Below are 16,310 nucleotides of genomic sequence, written 5' to 3'. Positions count from 1 at the left end.
GTTTCCAAAGTCGTATTAGGATGACAACCTTTCCACCATTCCTCCAGGTCGGAAGCAGAGTAGAATAAGGGCTCCAGGAAACACTTCAAATAAGGACACGTACAACATCCCTATTACAATTCCTTTAGGAATAGCCCAGGTATGTACACTTCGCCATCGAAGATTGTAGAGAATGGACGCCGTTCTCTTGGATCCCCCCACTTGCTCTTTCCATGGGAGGCACCAAAGAGGAGTTGGCAGGCTCTGCCCTTTCTTTGCACCCCCTCCTTTCTCCATTGAGCCCTCCTGGTCAACTCCTGGTTACACTGATTCTTCTCTTTTGTTCTTATCCGGGGTACCATAAACTGAACATTTTAGCATTTTATGGTACTGAAGTTAACGTTTCATCCCTATCTTCTAACTGTGCCAGGAGTGGGCATTATTTGGGGGAAGGCAATGTGAGGTTTTCTGGAACTCCTCAACCTCAAGGGCTAGCACATGTCCAGACACATGATGAACCCTCTGTGAACACCAGATCTGGCCCTCTGGGCTGGGATGCTCGTGACTCTACCAGGTTGGAGTTTTATTTCATGATGCTTTGGAACTAACAGAGTCAATTCCAGGCTAGAAGGGGAATGAAGCGAGAGCATCCAACCTCTAAAGAGAGCACAAGGCAGTTCAGTGCCCGTGCAGACCACAGGGACATTCCCCTGAGCTCAGCGAGACTCTGACTTTGGGAATCCTATAAAGGGAAAGGGCAGCTCTGCAGAACTGGAAGTGAAATTGCTTCAAAGGAGGGCAGTTCTGAAATGGCAGGGGAAAAATAATGCAGTCCCAGTCAATGTGGGAACAGGAGCCTCAAGTCAGCTGAGAAAGCCCAAAATATCATTGCAAAGAAGTTCTATTTTTATTGGTTCATCGTCAGAGTGTAAACACAAGTAAACAGAAAACAAATGAAATCATTTTACAGAAGGCACATTCATTACTTAAATTACTAAAAGTAGCACCTTAGTGCTGGGCACCTTCTGGTCACATCCCACTGGTCAGCTTCTCTCACTCTGACAAGTAAGCAATTCGTGATCATTTTCTTTGCAGCTGTGTGCTTTCCTGCGTGGCTATTAAAGAGCAGCTGGTGAATCTGACAATTTTATGTGGTTGGCCCTACTGGTTCTCCTTCCTGAATCCTAAGAACTTTTTACTTTCCAGACACTTAAGATGTCTCTGGTCCCTCTTCTAAGTCTTAAAGATGGATGGCGTTAAGGACTGCCTCTGTGGCGGAAGCCGAATTTTGACTTCCGCTATTTTTTCAGCCCTTTCTAAATTCAGGCATCCAAAAACTAAATCTGCTGAGAAGGGCAGGTGGCCCTGCACTGCTTTACCAACACCACCTCCAGGAAGTCTTCATGGATACAGAAACTAACATCTCCATCTCCAGAACCTTCTCAAATGAATCCGTGTCTCCATGCCTCTATTTAACTACTTCTGTGTTCTCATCCATCACAAATATATCATGGTGCTGGCATCAGAACATTGTGCTTTCACTGGTTGTCATAAAACAGAAGTTCTTGTAGTCTTGCTTGAGAAGCTGTCAGTATAAAATAACACATAATTTCACATTTTGCAATAACAGCGCCTCTTCCTTACAGATCAGGTCCTGAGAGTAGAAAACATACAATACATCTTGGCACACAAGTGTTCAATAAAAATAATAAATTAATAAATACATAAATTACTTAAATATTTAAATAGCATTAAGGTCAGTGGCAACCTGGTCACTGGAAAACCTATAAATAAAGGAGCTGATTATTTCAGCGGCCATTTGGCATGTAAATGTAAAAATACTGCAAAGACATGATCACGATCCTTTACAAAAAGCAAATTAGGTAGCAAATAACTTTTGGGGGCCTATTCTATTGAGTTCTTTAGAAAATGTTTCATAATAACGTCCACTTTCCCTTTAAGGTTTCATCCTGGCATTGGAACCTGAAAAAGAACACCAACAGTTTCTGTGAATTAGAAATGTGGCCTTCTTATTTCACACAACACATGACTGGGGCAATTGGGTTTGGGACTCCAAGTTGGAAGGGCCCAGTCTGTCCTTATGTGGTCTAGGGTTCGGTTGCCTTTGGTGTCCCCCCACCAAGGGTGCCCAGGATAAGGGTCTCACTCCTGAAGACAGCTTGCAAGCTATTCTTGCTCTGACTCTTAACCACCTTTCCCCTCTCTCTTGTTTGCCTTCTCCAGGAAGGCAGGACCCACACCCGTTTTCCTTACCACAGTATCTCTATACCCAGCATAGTACCCAGAACACTCTGAGCATCAAATAATATCTGTTTAATGAACAGATGTATCTTTCTGACTCTGGTGACTGTCTGCCAGGCCCCCTATCTCCCCTTTCTTCTCCCACCCTGCCCCCCCCCCACCATTGCCCTGCACCCAGGGACACTGAGTGTGCAGGTAGGTGTAGGCTGGCCTTTGTGGGCCTGCTCACCTAACTGCAGGACACAGATGCCCAGTTGCTCCAGGATGAGCTATAGTAGCGGTCTCGGGCTTGCACGCGGATCTTGGCATCCTTATGGCACGTGACCTTGGCTGAGGTCTTGTCTACGCAGAGTCTCTCTTTCTGAAAAGGAGAGAGAAGTCTTTGGCAATGCAGTCACAAGATGGGCTGGGTGTATTTCTGCAAAGCTTGATCTCCCCAAACAAGCACACCTTGGTTTTTGGGCACCACAGGTGCAATGAACAGTGGAGTGTGTAGAACGGGCGCCACCTACCGATAGAATCTCTAAATACAGGCGCAGCTTTTCTACTTCAGCCCAGACGGAGAGATGGTTTGGTCCAGGTTTCATCTTTCTAGAACAGCTGCCTTGCCTGAAGGCCCCGTGCACACTCACCCCTGTACTAGGCCAATAGTGGGACAGAGGCATATATGCTCTAGCTGTCCCCTGGATATTCTGATATCCTGATCCTTTTATCAGAAAACGTGCTGAAATCCAGGCATTGCTAACTTTTAGCTGTGTGACCACAGGAAGATGATTTGGGCTCTGTGTCTCAGTTTCATCCTTTATAAAAGAGGGATAGGAATTATTCCTATCTCACAGATGTGTAAAAGTTAAAGGTAACCCTCATGTAAAATCCTCAGCTAAGTCTTTAATCAGTAGAAAGTGTTCAGTCAATGTTATTTATTAATGATATAAATCTTATGTAGGGAAGATACATATCAAGATTTTAAATAATACTTAGGTAAAATCTATTCCAGAATAGCCCATCTCCATACAAAAAATAATTCTCAGGGAGTGACTAAATGACTGAATTTCTACCAAATGTGAATATCCTGAATAAGGCCTTTATCCAGTGGTTTCTAAAACTGGGATCCCAGGAGGGTTAGGCTTTGTAAAAGTGCCTTCTGGACCTTGGGATTAGGATGCCAAGGCAGGAAAGTTTGAAAGCCACTGTCTTAGCCTATGTAAGCACTAACATTCTGCTCAAAATCACTTCATGATAGGTTGGGAATTACCCGTTTGGGGTGAGACATCACATGCATGTTCTAGCATTCATTATACTCACTAAATTGAAACAACGATGATTTGAGGTTCCTGGAGCTCAGATTTCCTACATAAGGACCAAGTCTGAGCACAAGAATTAATGACCACCCATACTGGAGGAGGGAGCGTGGTTAGGAACATGGGACCTGTGCCCACCAGACTGGATTTCTGGTTCTGACCCTTCCCAGCAGGTTTAACTCTGGGGATGTCATTTAACCTGCCTGAGCTTCACTGTCTTCCCTGGTGCAGTGTTGGTAATAATACCGTCTGCCTTTGTAGGGTTACATGAAGGATTAAGTGAGATATCCATGTGAAACCCTTGAAGCTGTCTCGGGCCAGGAGAAAGTGCTAAGTGGGCCTCCATAAACCTCCACAAACCTGACTATGTGGCCCTGGAGTCACGGCTTACCTTCTCCCTATTGTTCTTGCCCTGGCCCTGTACGCAGAACGTCAGGGAGAAGTAGGAATGCGGGGTGCTCCAGGTGTCGGGGTAATCCCAGCTGACCTCCACATGCCGAGAATTTTGTAACGGCTTCAGCTGTAGGTTCATGGGTGGGTCCGGTTTGACTGTGGAAGAAGATAAAGCCACGCCCTTTATTTGACTGAGGGGGCTTTGGTGTAGGGTAGCTCTGGCTTCTGATCCCACTTTCACCTTTGACCAGCCATGAGTCCGTAGAATGGTTACTTAACTTCTCTGGGCACCCGGTTGGCAGACGTGAGGCACCCCAGCTGCTGGTGCTCACGCTGGTGTTCTCACCCCTTGTCCCCTCCTCTCTGGCTGAAACTGAGAGAGGCTCAGAGTCCTTCTCATCCCTGCACAAGCTGATGAGCCCCGGCAGCGGAACTATCTCAGCGTCACGCTCAGAAGAAATACCGTAGAGACAACAAGAGTCTCACATCTGGGCGAGGTGGGGAAGGACCACCCTCCCTGCGCTCAGTACCCCTCTTGACACCAAACTTGGACCTGACCTGAGCCTCTCGCTAGGGATGAGATGAGAGATTTTCCATCTCGTGCTCTTTCTGTTGTCTTTTCACGACATCTGGCGCTGACTTGCCTTGTGGCAGTTAAGCTCGATTGTCTCTATGCTCACTCATTCATTCGTTCGTTCGTTCAGTAAATGAGGAGTGAGCACCAGCTATGTGCCAGCTACTGGACTACGTGTGGAAGATAGAGCAGCGAGTACTACAAAAGACTCTGTCCTCAGGTAGCATGCTTTTGTCTAGATGAGGGCAGGGGAGACAGTCTATGGAATGTCCAAAGCCCAAGGACCATGGCCCCTAGTAGATGCTTTTCAGATACTCTTCTCTCTGTTCTTAGCACAACCAACATCTTCTTTTCTTTAGAACTCAGCCAAATATCACCTCCGAGAGACCTTCCCCCTTCCTCCCCCTACATGCCAAGAGTGATTTCTCCACAAATGCTCGAGCAAGCTCTGTGGTTCTATGAATTTTGTCTCATGAGGAATGCCCAATGGCTAAATGGCAAAGGAAGTGACAAAAGGCAAAGTCCCCATCTGCTGATTGAAAAAATAGATGTCCATTTTGGAGAGGTTTTTATTCCAATAATGAAGATCCCCCCCCCTAAATGCTAGAGAAAGACTGTCTGGGAATAATTACAATTAGCAGAGAAGCCTTCATTCTGAATATAAATATTATGCTTGAGGGGGTCCTCCCGGATTCACCATGGAAGCTGCCTGGGCAGCAGGCAGAGGGTAGCCAAGAGCCTGCTCTTTCCAATGGGGCAGAGCTGGGTCTGAGTGGCTAGCTGTGAGGTCCCAGGCAAATTATTTAACCTGTCTGAGACTCAATTTTCTCTTCCTGAAAATGCAGAGAATAGTATCCACATTGTACTCTTTTGGGGAGTACGGAATAAAGGAGACAATGCAATGTAAACCCCTCATCTCGGTGCATGGGGCATTGGGAATATGTGACAAATGGCATTTATCCTTATGAAGCATATATAATTCAGCAAACTCACTGATGTCCCTGATGAAGAAGCTGCTGGTGTAGTTTTCATACTTGAGCTTGTGAATAGCACCCACCACGACCTCGATGGGCAGGCTCTCCTCGGCGGCAGGGCAGGCACTGCCCTCGTGACATTCCACCGTGTACTTCTTATAATCCCTGTTGTCCACTCTGACCCTCTCTGCTGAGAGCGTCACTGCTCCACAGGTCACCCCTTGGGGGTCAGAGAGGCTGAAATCAAAGACAGACATTACCCCGTGTCACCCATCTGTGGTCAGTTCCCAGCGGCTGGAGTCAGACAGCCGTTGGAGGACACGATTTCTCCAATGGGTTTGATTTCTCCTCAGGGGGTAAGAAACTGCCCTTCTTGGGAGAACAGGCTTTACCACAAGAGGCGGTACAAATATTTAGAGATAGCTTTGCATGTCCATGCCTCTGGCCTAAATGAATCCAGAAATGTTTAGATCCAGAGCCCTTGGTCAAATTTCCTTACTACAATTTTAAATGCATTTTCCCCATTGTAATGACAAAATCCATAGTGTTAATTATAAAAAAATTAAAAAGATAAAAATGCATGTAAATGAAATGTGTGTGCCTCTTTTAACCCTAATCTCACTCCCCAGATAGAAACCCTATTCATAGCTTGTTGTATCCCTACAGACCGTTGTCTCTGAATATTCAAAGCAATCATATACCCACATGTACATATGGATACACGTATATTTGGTCTATACGTACTTAATACGATTTTATTTTTCATTAAATAAGATCCAACTATGTATATGTGTATGTGGTTTATAACCATCTCTTCCCCTTCTGAACATACGGGGAGTGCTCCAAGGTAGACCACACAGACTGGGATATCCATTTTGATGGTGTCACATTAAGCTAGAGGATAAGGCACTGCACTTTAACTTTTCCCCTGCTGATTACCAAAAACATCACAACGAGCACTGGTATTTGTGTCTCTGCACATTTGTATAAGCGTTCCCTTAGTAAGCATTTTCATTTTCAAGATGGAAAAGGGAGACCCTAGAGGTTAATGTGCTCAATTAAATGGTGGCCAGACCAGGCTAATCACCTGGGGTTTGCTCTGTCACCCCGCCTTGTTCAGGAACCTAGATGGTGAGTGAGGGAAGGCACACAGACCTCTTAACATAGGTTCCGTATCCATGGAAACTGGTTTCTTAGGGGAAGTCCAAGTGCATCGGAAAATGAACTTAGGATTACTGGTGTCGGCAGAAGGAAAGGAGTTGAGATAGCTCTGGGAAAATTTCTAGAAGCCTCAGCGTTTCGGAGTTGGCTTCAGGGCTTTCAAGATCTATGCCCCGGAGCTCTTGTTTCTATTTTCATCTCAAGGTGCAATTTTGGCACTCATTCGTAGCTTCGATGTCTCCTTTTATCCCTCCCCATGGTGCTATGAGCCTTAATGAAGCACTGCCAGGCCATCTGCATGAGTGGGTTCAAATAAGCAGAGGCTATTCTCAGGCCCCAAGAATATCCTGTTCTAACCCACACATTTGTTCAGGCGATTAGCTTAAATCTCCATGTTCTTGCCCCAATTTAGGCAGGAGGGGGTGTTGACTTTGTGTTCTCCCTTATCATTAACTGATAGCCCATGGCGGGGTCGCCCTTACTTTCTTAATGAAATAGTTCCAGCAAAATACTGAGAAATCGACATGGTTTCACTTACCCTCTGCTGCTTTTGACACTGAATTTCAAATCAGTACTGATTGCTGTCAGCCACCAGCAGGTGAAACGTCCAGAATAATTCTTTGCCTCACATTTTAGAAAGACCTTATTTTTGGATTCTGGATTTGAAAAGAACAAAAAATTCAATATTTGGAGGTTTTCTTTCAGATCGATTTTAGTTGTGGTGAACCACAGGCCACCGAGGGGTTCAGGAATGAAGACCTTCCATTTATTCCCTTGGAAAATGATGAACTCCCTGACAGGCAGTTCAGCAAGGACTAAGAATGTCTCAATACGTTGTTGATGCTGCAGAGTACACCATGTGCTTAATATGTCAGAGGGAGGTATTCAGGTTTTCAAGGCTGCCATTCCAGGGCTGATATACACATTGGTTAATTTCCATTAGCCATTTAAAAGAACTTCAGGAAAATCACCCAGCTTCACCATGAAAATCTCTCAACATGGCATTGGGAGGGCTGATCTCCCAAAGTGTCTAAGAAACCAAAGAAGAACACAGGTGGTTCTGTAAGGGATTTGATATTAGTTGTTTCACTACACTAGTCACGTCTTAATCTTTTATGTTTTTTGATTTATTCCTTATGGAGCACAAGAGAAAACTGACATCCTCTGAGCGAACGGAATTACCTTTCTGTTCCTTTAAGATATCAGTGGACCAAATTCCGTCTTCCTTTTTGTGAATCAGCAGGAGCGAATGGCTCAGAACCTTGCCTCCTTTATGACAGGTATACCGGCCAGCATCTCCAAATTCTTTGACTTGAATGGTCAGACTTTTACCGGAGCCTAAGATGTCACTGCTCTGGTCCGAGGTCCAGGTGATGTCATCTTCTTCAGGGGTATGGCAGGTGAGGACCACCATTTCTCCAGGGGCGTCCGGGTGCCAATCCAACTCTACAACATAAACTGGAGAGCACAGGGAGTGGAGAACTGGACTGTATGCTCCATGAACCCCGGCACTGGGTCTTAGGAACCCCTCTGCATTTGAACTGCAGAGCACGACCTTGCCTTGCTGAGGCAAATGCTTGCTGAGATAACTGATCTCAGGTCACTGGACCCTACTTGGGTTTAAGGTCATGAAAAGATGAGCAAAGAGTTTTATGGAGTCATTAACTGGCAATCTGTCTTTAATAATTAACCTCTGATTCCCTGGCAAGATGGGGAAGGCCTTGATGCAATCAAAAAATGCAAACAGCACAAAACTCTTTACCAAGAACCTTCCAGCATAATTTCAGTTTCGTGGAGAATATGGCAGGGCACAGCCATGTCAAGAAAACTGACCAGCACTGAGATCATGTCCCCACTAACTGGCTAGGGAATTTGGAACAAGGTAATAAATCACCACAAGCCTCAGTTTCCTCATCTGTAAAATGACAATAATAGCACCTATGTCATAGGTTTCGCTATGAGGATTAAATAAAAAAAAAAACATGTAAATCACTTAGCATGGCGCTTACCACTGTAAACTCAGTGTTGGTTATAGTTATTCACACAACAATGTTTGGTCAGATGACTGTACAGAGAAATTGCCCTAGAACTTTCCATGGGCATTTGAGGATTTAGTTCCTACTACATAAAACTCAGTAATGATATTTGTTCTATTTTTTTAAGCATTTTTACTCTCTTATGAAGTGGTTCAGTAGATACTGGTCTTCCCATGTCATAGAGGAGCATGCCAAAACCAAGAAGCTACACAAGCTTACATCAAGTTAGAAGCACAAGAGCAAAATCTCAGGCCTTCTGCCTTGTTGGCTTGGCATTGGCTCTCTAACCTGAGGAATGGCCCAGTAGGGTATTTCAATGAGTGCGTCACATTCCAGCTTCATTCCTGTGTGCATCACTTACTAATGAACTAGAGTAATTTAATGCCATGGTTCCCCAAGCCTGATCACTGATCAGCAGCAGCACTAGGAAACTGCAGGAAATACAGAATCTGGGTTGTCGAATCAGGAACTTTGGGATGGGCCTGAGGGTCTGTCATTTATGCTCTCCAGACGATTTTGATGCCCTCTCAAATTGGAGAGACAGCCACACTGGTTAAGAGCCTGGATTTTGGAGTCACGTAGGTCTGAGTTTAGATTCACTCCATATCTTATACTTGCCCGTGGACTCAGGCAAGACATTCAATTCCTCTAAGCTTTGGTGTCATCATTTTCAAAATGACCAAAATTATTAGTGCTTGCTTCAGGAGGTTGAGACATGGATGATACAATCAAATTCATACAACAGCTTAATATGGTGCCCTTAAATGCTCTATAAATGGTGACTCTTATTGTTGGCATCCAGATGTAAAGCATTATGGGATATAAAGTTCTCACTTTACCTTAGAGGGATTTATAGCTACCGAATGGGTAACCAAGACATGAGGTAAAAAGCAAGTCTTTAGAAATGATTAGCTTTGCTGACATAAAACCATGTGGCACCTTTGGCTTTCTCTAGTTCTACCAGTAACTGAACAGCAAGGCTATTTTCCTCTCACAACTAAGACTCAGAAGGCCTAGAAGACCCTCACCCAGGGGGAAGGGGACAGCAACTGCAAGAGGGAGCCTGAGGAAGGGATTCTAGAACCCAGTGCCTGGCCTCATCACCTTATCTTGCCTCCAAAGTCGTCTGCCCTCTGTTCCTCACAATCACTTCCTGGAATTTCTGTGGTTTACCAAATTAGAAGTAACTTGGGGGTTTACTATGCAAGAGCCAAGATTCCTGAGCTCACTAAAAATCCCAGGGTTGGAAGGGATTTGGCATAATCATCTGGCTCAGGCTTTTGCCTTTACTCAAGGGAGGGTCTAAAGCTCTCAAAGCTACCTCATGCAGAGGGGACATGGCTGGATTGTTACCTCCCCAAAATGATTAAGAATGGTGGGATAGACCAAAATTTTTTTCAGATATTCATTTTTTAGGGTGGTGCTCTTCTGACTACCCACAGATTATTTCTGGTCATCAGCTGAAATGTCTTTACTTCTAACTCATGCCTATTTCCTTCTGTGCTCCAAGCCCGTAGGAAACATTGCTTTACATCTCTCTTATAAAACCTTCTTCAAATACTTAAATGCACAGACTTTGAAGTGAGACAGAGTTGGGATCAAGTCCCTGTTCTATCCTTCCCAGGTCTGTTAAACTGGAGAAGTTAACTTAATCTTGGTAGCCTCTATTTACAACATCGGTAAAATGGGAAAGGAACAGTCCCTAATTCACACAGTTGTGAGAATTAAATGAGATACTGTGCTCAATTAATATTAACTTTCGTTACCATTATACAATTACAGATGGCCAACAATTATACAATTATACAATTATAATTGTATAAATGTAATTATACAATTACAATTGCCAACATTATGTTGGCTTCCATTAGAAACATTTGAAGATCTTTCAGGAACAGCTAACAACAATTAATACATTATTTATTGTGTGAGAGATAATAGAAGGATACAGTACTAATGCCTACCTCTTCTATTATTCTACTAGTAATTTTTTGATCATTGGGCTTATAAACTGGTTCTCTTGAATCACCAGACATCATTTTAAATAACCAGAACAGTCCTGGCTAACATTACGCTCCCTTCACAGGTGTTGAGTTATCCCCTGCATTCATTAACATTCAATCATCCATGTATTAGGGGGTCCCTTTAAAATCCCTAGTTCACAGTTGGGGAAACTTAGTCTTAGAGGTGACCCAGCTCAAGGTCACCTAACTAAGAGTGGCAGAGTCAGCCTTTGAGCCCAAATCAATGTGAGCCTAAATCCTATGCTTCCCCCAAAGTGCGTGGTCAGAGGTGAGTCCTCTCCGTGCTACAGAGGGAGTGATATTGTGAGGTGGAGGGCGGATGATGGAACATAGCTCTTAATCTTCCCACATCCTTCACTTTGGAATTTTCATTGTATGACATAGTTGGATTTTAGTAATACTCGTGAAGTCCATATAGCTTTTCCCAACATAATCTATAAAAAGTTCCTATTCTGGAATCTAATATGAAAGCCAAATGACATGGATGCCCTCAAAGGTGAAGGAATTACAGATGGCCCGCGTTTTCCCAGTGATGGCACTCACTAGGAGGCCCCAAGGCCTGGTTGCCCCTTTTGGTCTGATTTCCCCCCAGGGCCTGCCTGATAAGTCTGGGCATAGGTTTCGGGGCCACTGCAGAAAAGGAGAGCCTGGTTACCATTTTTCTCCAGTTCCCAAATGGCCATAAGGGGAGATGCCAGCAAACCCAGGGAAATCCAGGAGATGACCAGCTGCCAAGGGTGCATCTGTAGGAGGGGGAGAAACAGGAGAAGAGGGAGGGAAAGAGAAAAAAGAGGAGGGAAAATAGAAGAGATGATGTCAGTAGCTATTCCGTTGCTTTCCAACCCAATCCATTCTATGCACATTATTTTTATTTTATTTTTTTTTTTAGGATTTTATTTATTTATTTGACAGAGAGAGACACAGCAAGAGAGGGAACACAAGCAGGGGGAGTGGGAGAGGGACGAGCAGGCTCCCTGCGGAGCTGGGAGCCTGATGTGGGGCTCGATTCCAGGACCCTGGGATCACGACCGGAGCCGAAGGCAGAGGCTTAACCCACTGAGCCCTCCAGGTGCCCCTGTACATTGCTTTTAATCTTAACTTTTCTCTTTCCTGTCTGCACTGTCAGACAGATACGACGTGAATCACAGGAGCCCTGTGCCAGTCTCTGGGTAAGGACATCTCCAAAGAGAGAACCACAGACTGTCTGGAGCTGAAGGAGACCAACCCTCTGATAGTCTTCTTGTTTTGAAGCTGAGAAACCAGGGCTCCGAGAAGGAACACGACTTGTCTGGGTCAACATTCAGCCAAGATATATTTGGTACTTACCAGGTAAAATAGCCCTTTACCTAGTACGTATGGGTAAGCAAGTAATGCTGGGCTAGAGTCATTAGGAGTAAATTTGGGGGCTGGATCCTGCCTTCTCGGAGCAAACACTTCCATTCAACAAATATATGATCTCTGGTCAGGGAGACCAGCCAGGGGGTGGGGGGTGGGGTGGGGCCTCATAATCTGCATTTCTTAAGAGTTTCCAGGTGAAGCTGATGTTGCTGGCCCAAGGACCACACTTTAAGAACTCCTGGTTTCACCTGTGTTCAGGGCCCGCTGCTCTGAAAATCAAGATGTTCTTTGGGAGAAGCCCATAAAATATTGATATACCCACTATGAGAAGTGAAATGCATCACTTTGTGCCCCATCAGCCACCATCTCATAGTAAAACTCAATCTAGAGCAGTATCCAGGATTTGTGCCAATAATTCAAATGTGAAAATTGTGCCCTACTTCTGAATTAGGTACAGAGGATTATTATTTAGTTTCATTTTGAAACACCTCCATCTGTCCCAGAAAGCACCAGTGTTCTCTGAGCTGGACACGGGCTCCGAGACCACTGAGTAAATCATACGAAGAATAAGACTCAAAAGTTTTGGTCAAATACCTTAAAAATGAGCATCCCTTGGCTGGAGTGATTGAATATTGACAAATCATGGCTTTGTTAGAACCGCTGCTAACCTAGGGGAACCTTGCCATGCACTTTATTCCCTTAGATTACAAAAGTTGTGAGTGGCAGAGACGGGACTAGATCCGGCCTTCCTGTCGAGACCACGCCCTGTCCCCGCAGCTTTCACAGGCCTGTCTAATAATCTAGTTCAGGTTACGACTGTGCCAACACACCGGTTGCCACAGGGCATCAGTTAGGACATTCACAGGCTTGGAGTCAAGCCGATGTGGCCTTGAATCTGGTTCCTCCTCTGGCTAGTTGTGTGATGTTGCTCAAATGATCTCGGAGCCTCAGTCTCCTCATCTATAAAATGGACATGATACCCATCTCAGAGGGTTGTTGAGACAATGCAACAAGATGACATATTGGTGAAGGCGACCAATAACATGTCAGCTTGCACCAAGGGGAAGAGACAAAGGAAAAATTTGATATGTCTGTTTTGTATACAACGGTAGGGAAATGCCCTGAAGGTATTGCAATTACACAGGCTCGTAAAGCCCAGATGCCGGCACCCTGGGAAGGGAAATAAGAGATTCCTGGCATCTGCTGGTGATTCTTTTGCTCTATCTTAAGGCTGGGGTTTTCCCTTTGCCTCTGTGTCCACCACTTCCTCCTAGGGCCTTAGATGTGTTTGAGAATTTCAGGTCAACTGCACCTCAGGGTCTAGGGAGCCCTGGTGATAATTTTAAGAAACAACCTGCATTTTAGTATCACCCACATTTTAAGCCATGGAACCCGGGGAATCCAAAAAGGGGGCAGCATAGTTACCATGTCACTCTCCAGATCAGTGGATACCCAATACCAGAGAGCTATACTCTGGAGCCCACATTTCACTGGCACACTAAATTTGAGAGTCTTGAGGATTAAATATTTTTCCATGTAATCTTGTAAGTTTTCTAAATGCTTGAAATCCTTGTATACAGAACACAGGGGCCCCAGGTCCTCTGGTATGGTTACATTCCCTAATGCTGGTGCCAACACGGACATGCCGATGACACTTGGGTGGGCATTTCTTTTCCAAGTTTTATCTCGCTTGTTACTTTTTAATTTAAAAAGAATTATGATTAAAAAATTAAAAGACAAAAAAAAAAAAAGAAAGAAAAAAAAATTAAAAGACATAGTCTTCAAAGGACCTCAGTTCCAGAACTAGGCAGACCTGCACTGGCAGCCCAGCTCTGCCACTGATGAGTTGTGGGACTCTAGGCAAGACTCTTGACTTCTTTAAGCCTCACACTCCACCTATAAAGTGGGCATCCTGTTGTGGTGAGGACTTAATGAAAGAATTCAGGTAAGGTATCCGGCAGAGTGCCCAGAAGTCAGGACTCTTGCTTGCTTGGTTATATGCTCTCCCTGAGTCCCATTCAGAGCACTTAAGACAACTGCAATACATACATACATATATAACAATGTAATACAGTTCTTTATGCTTGTCTTCCCTGCCACACTGAGCTCTCTGATGGGAGGGTTAATGTCTTTCTTATTCCATAACATACCCACCCCCAGAGTTTAGCATCAGTATTTTAGCACAGAGGAATTTCATTAATTATTAGAAGAATGAATTTCTTTACAGAAATCGTAAAATCTCAGACCCCAATAAAAGGAACACTAAGAGGTAGTCCAAATTCTTTCAAATATCTTGAAATTCCTTATTTGAAAAAAAGTGGACCATCAGCTGGGGTTCGGTAAGCTCTTGGTTAAAATATTTTAACTTGATCGTTATTTTTTTTTTAAACCTGAAAACTGTTGCACACAATTTACCTGGGTGACTATAAAGCACTAGTACAGTATAATATTTTTTTTTCCCCCTCTTCACCGATTTAAAAACACTTTAGGAAGTACTTTTAAACAATGCAGTTGTTTTTTTATTTTTAAAGTAGCACCGAAGTTAGTAAATCCAAAAAAGTCTTAATAACCCAGCTGTTACTCTGGTTGACTGTCCCAATTGACTGTTGAACCCAACACAAATAGGGAGCAAGGATGCTCAACACCTTCCAGTTATGAGGTGTAAGTACGAATTCAATTGTTTACTGAATTCATTCTGACTTAATGAATGAACAGCTTTTTAAAAAGTTTACAGTACTAAGGAAAGCACCACTCATGTTATACAATTTAACTGATGGGCATTAATATTGAGAAACATTCTTTTATGTACATACCACTTTAAAATAAGACAAAACAAACCTTTCTATAAAATGCACATTCATTCACAGAACTTGGTGTACAATTATTATTAGTTGACTTCTAAAATGAATACTTTCTACATCAGTCCACAAAATACTAACTTTGCGCTTGTGTCCCCACAGGTAAGTCACCAGGACTGCCTCCAGAAATCCCCCCAACTCCACAATGCCAGGCTCAGGGGGAGCACTCAGAAGGTGCCACCCCTGGCCAGCCTGCGAGTCTGAGGGTCTGCGGAAGGGTGTCAGGGCTAAGGAAATTCTTACCTTGCTTCTGGCTAGGCAGCAGGGTTCGCTGGGTCTGAAGCTGTTGTTTCTTCTTCTGCTGCTGCTACTGTTACTGGAGCTTATATATCTGACTCCTACCAAGCTTTCCGATGGTAACTTAAACTAGAAACTGACTTGTTCAAGTTGCAACACTGAAAACAACTCTCAAAACCTTCTAGGGGAATTTCAAGAAGTTCCTTTTTTTTTTCCCCCATGTGTATCAATAATGCTGAGGGAACACAGGCATCAAAATCCCAGGTAATCAACTACGAGGAAATGAATTTTGGGTGGGGAAAAAGGAAGAAGATGGGATGCTCACTTCTTTGGACTGACATCATGGTCAATATACTTAGAGCCTGAAGCAGGCAGTCACCCTGGGCTCCACAGACTGGAGAAGGAAGGTCAAGGAAAGATCACACAGGAGGCCAGGTTCAGGTCAAGATCAGGCAGTTGTCCTCCAGAAGGTCCAAAAGCAAACCTACGGTTCTCCTAAAGTCAAAGAACATGAGATGAAGGGCAAATGATTTAGTATAGTTGACGTCCCCCTCCACTACATTATTCCTTTAACATCTAGATTTTAGAAACATACCATTATCACCTACTGTGGCTTCATGCACACACACAGCCCTGTTCATTCATACTGGCACAGCCCTGAGAAGATGATAAAAGTGTGTGTATTACTAATCAGATACAAATATGTAGGGGTACAGCCCAGGCTCATAGGTGCTTGCTCACGGACAGGTGGGGGCAGAAAGTGAAATATCCACAATCAGGCATATAGACAACGATGCCACACTCAAGGCACACCACCTTGGGCACCTAGACTATAACCTCACACTCTTGCACACATAACTACAGCCCTAGAAGCTCTATACCAACTCACAGAATTAGCAGAATTAGAAATTCCTAGCGGAATTTAACATTGGGGGGGTGAAAGGTGAACACAGTGTTAGACACCCTCACGCAGACTGCGCACGAAGAGGGAATAAACACCTATACCAAGAACACCTACACCAAGAACGAGCGCCCAGACGCGGGCCGCACCCAGAGCCGCCGACAGAGGGCGCTCCTGCGAGGTGGCGCCGGACCAGAACCCTGGGACCCAGCAGGGCACTCCCGCCGCTGACATCTCCGTTACGGTGCGCGGCCCCTCGTCCCCGCGGTGTG

General features: G+C 44.4%; 1 protein-coding gene across 1 annotated transcript; it reads right to left on the bottom strand.

The window, feature by feature from the left end:
• Positions 1–875: 875 nt before the first annotated feature.
• IL12B (interleukin 12B) lies at positions 876–15,280 on the bottom strand. The gene is made up of 8 exons (XM_032337154.1): positions 15,144–15,280; positions 11,360–11,447; positions 7,827–8,102; positions 7,183–7,300; positions 5,503–5,720; positions 3,934–4,091; positions 2,471–2,602; positions 876–1,962 (listed from the first exon to the last, which is right to left on the bottom strand). Exons 2-7 carry the CDS (start codon positions 11,445–11,447, stop codon positions 2,471–2,473), a joined length of 990 nt encoding a protein of 329 aa, XP_032193045.1. The 5' UTR covers positions 15,144–15,280; the 3' UTR covers positions 876–1,962.
• Positions 15,281–16,310: the final 1,030 nt, after the last annotated feature.

Source organism: Mustela erminea, chromosome 3, assembly GCF_009829155.1.
Source record: "Mustela erminea isolate mMusErm1 chromosome 3, mMusErm1.Pri, whole genome shotgun sequence".
NCBI classification, from domain to species: Eukaryota; Metazoa; Chordata; class Mammalia; order Carnivora; family Mustelidae; genus Mustela; species Mustela erminea.
Note: the sequence above shows the minus strand (reverse complement) of the source record. Positions and strands in the feature narration are given on the sequence as shown.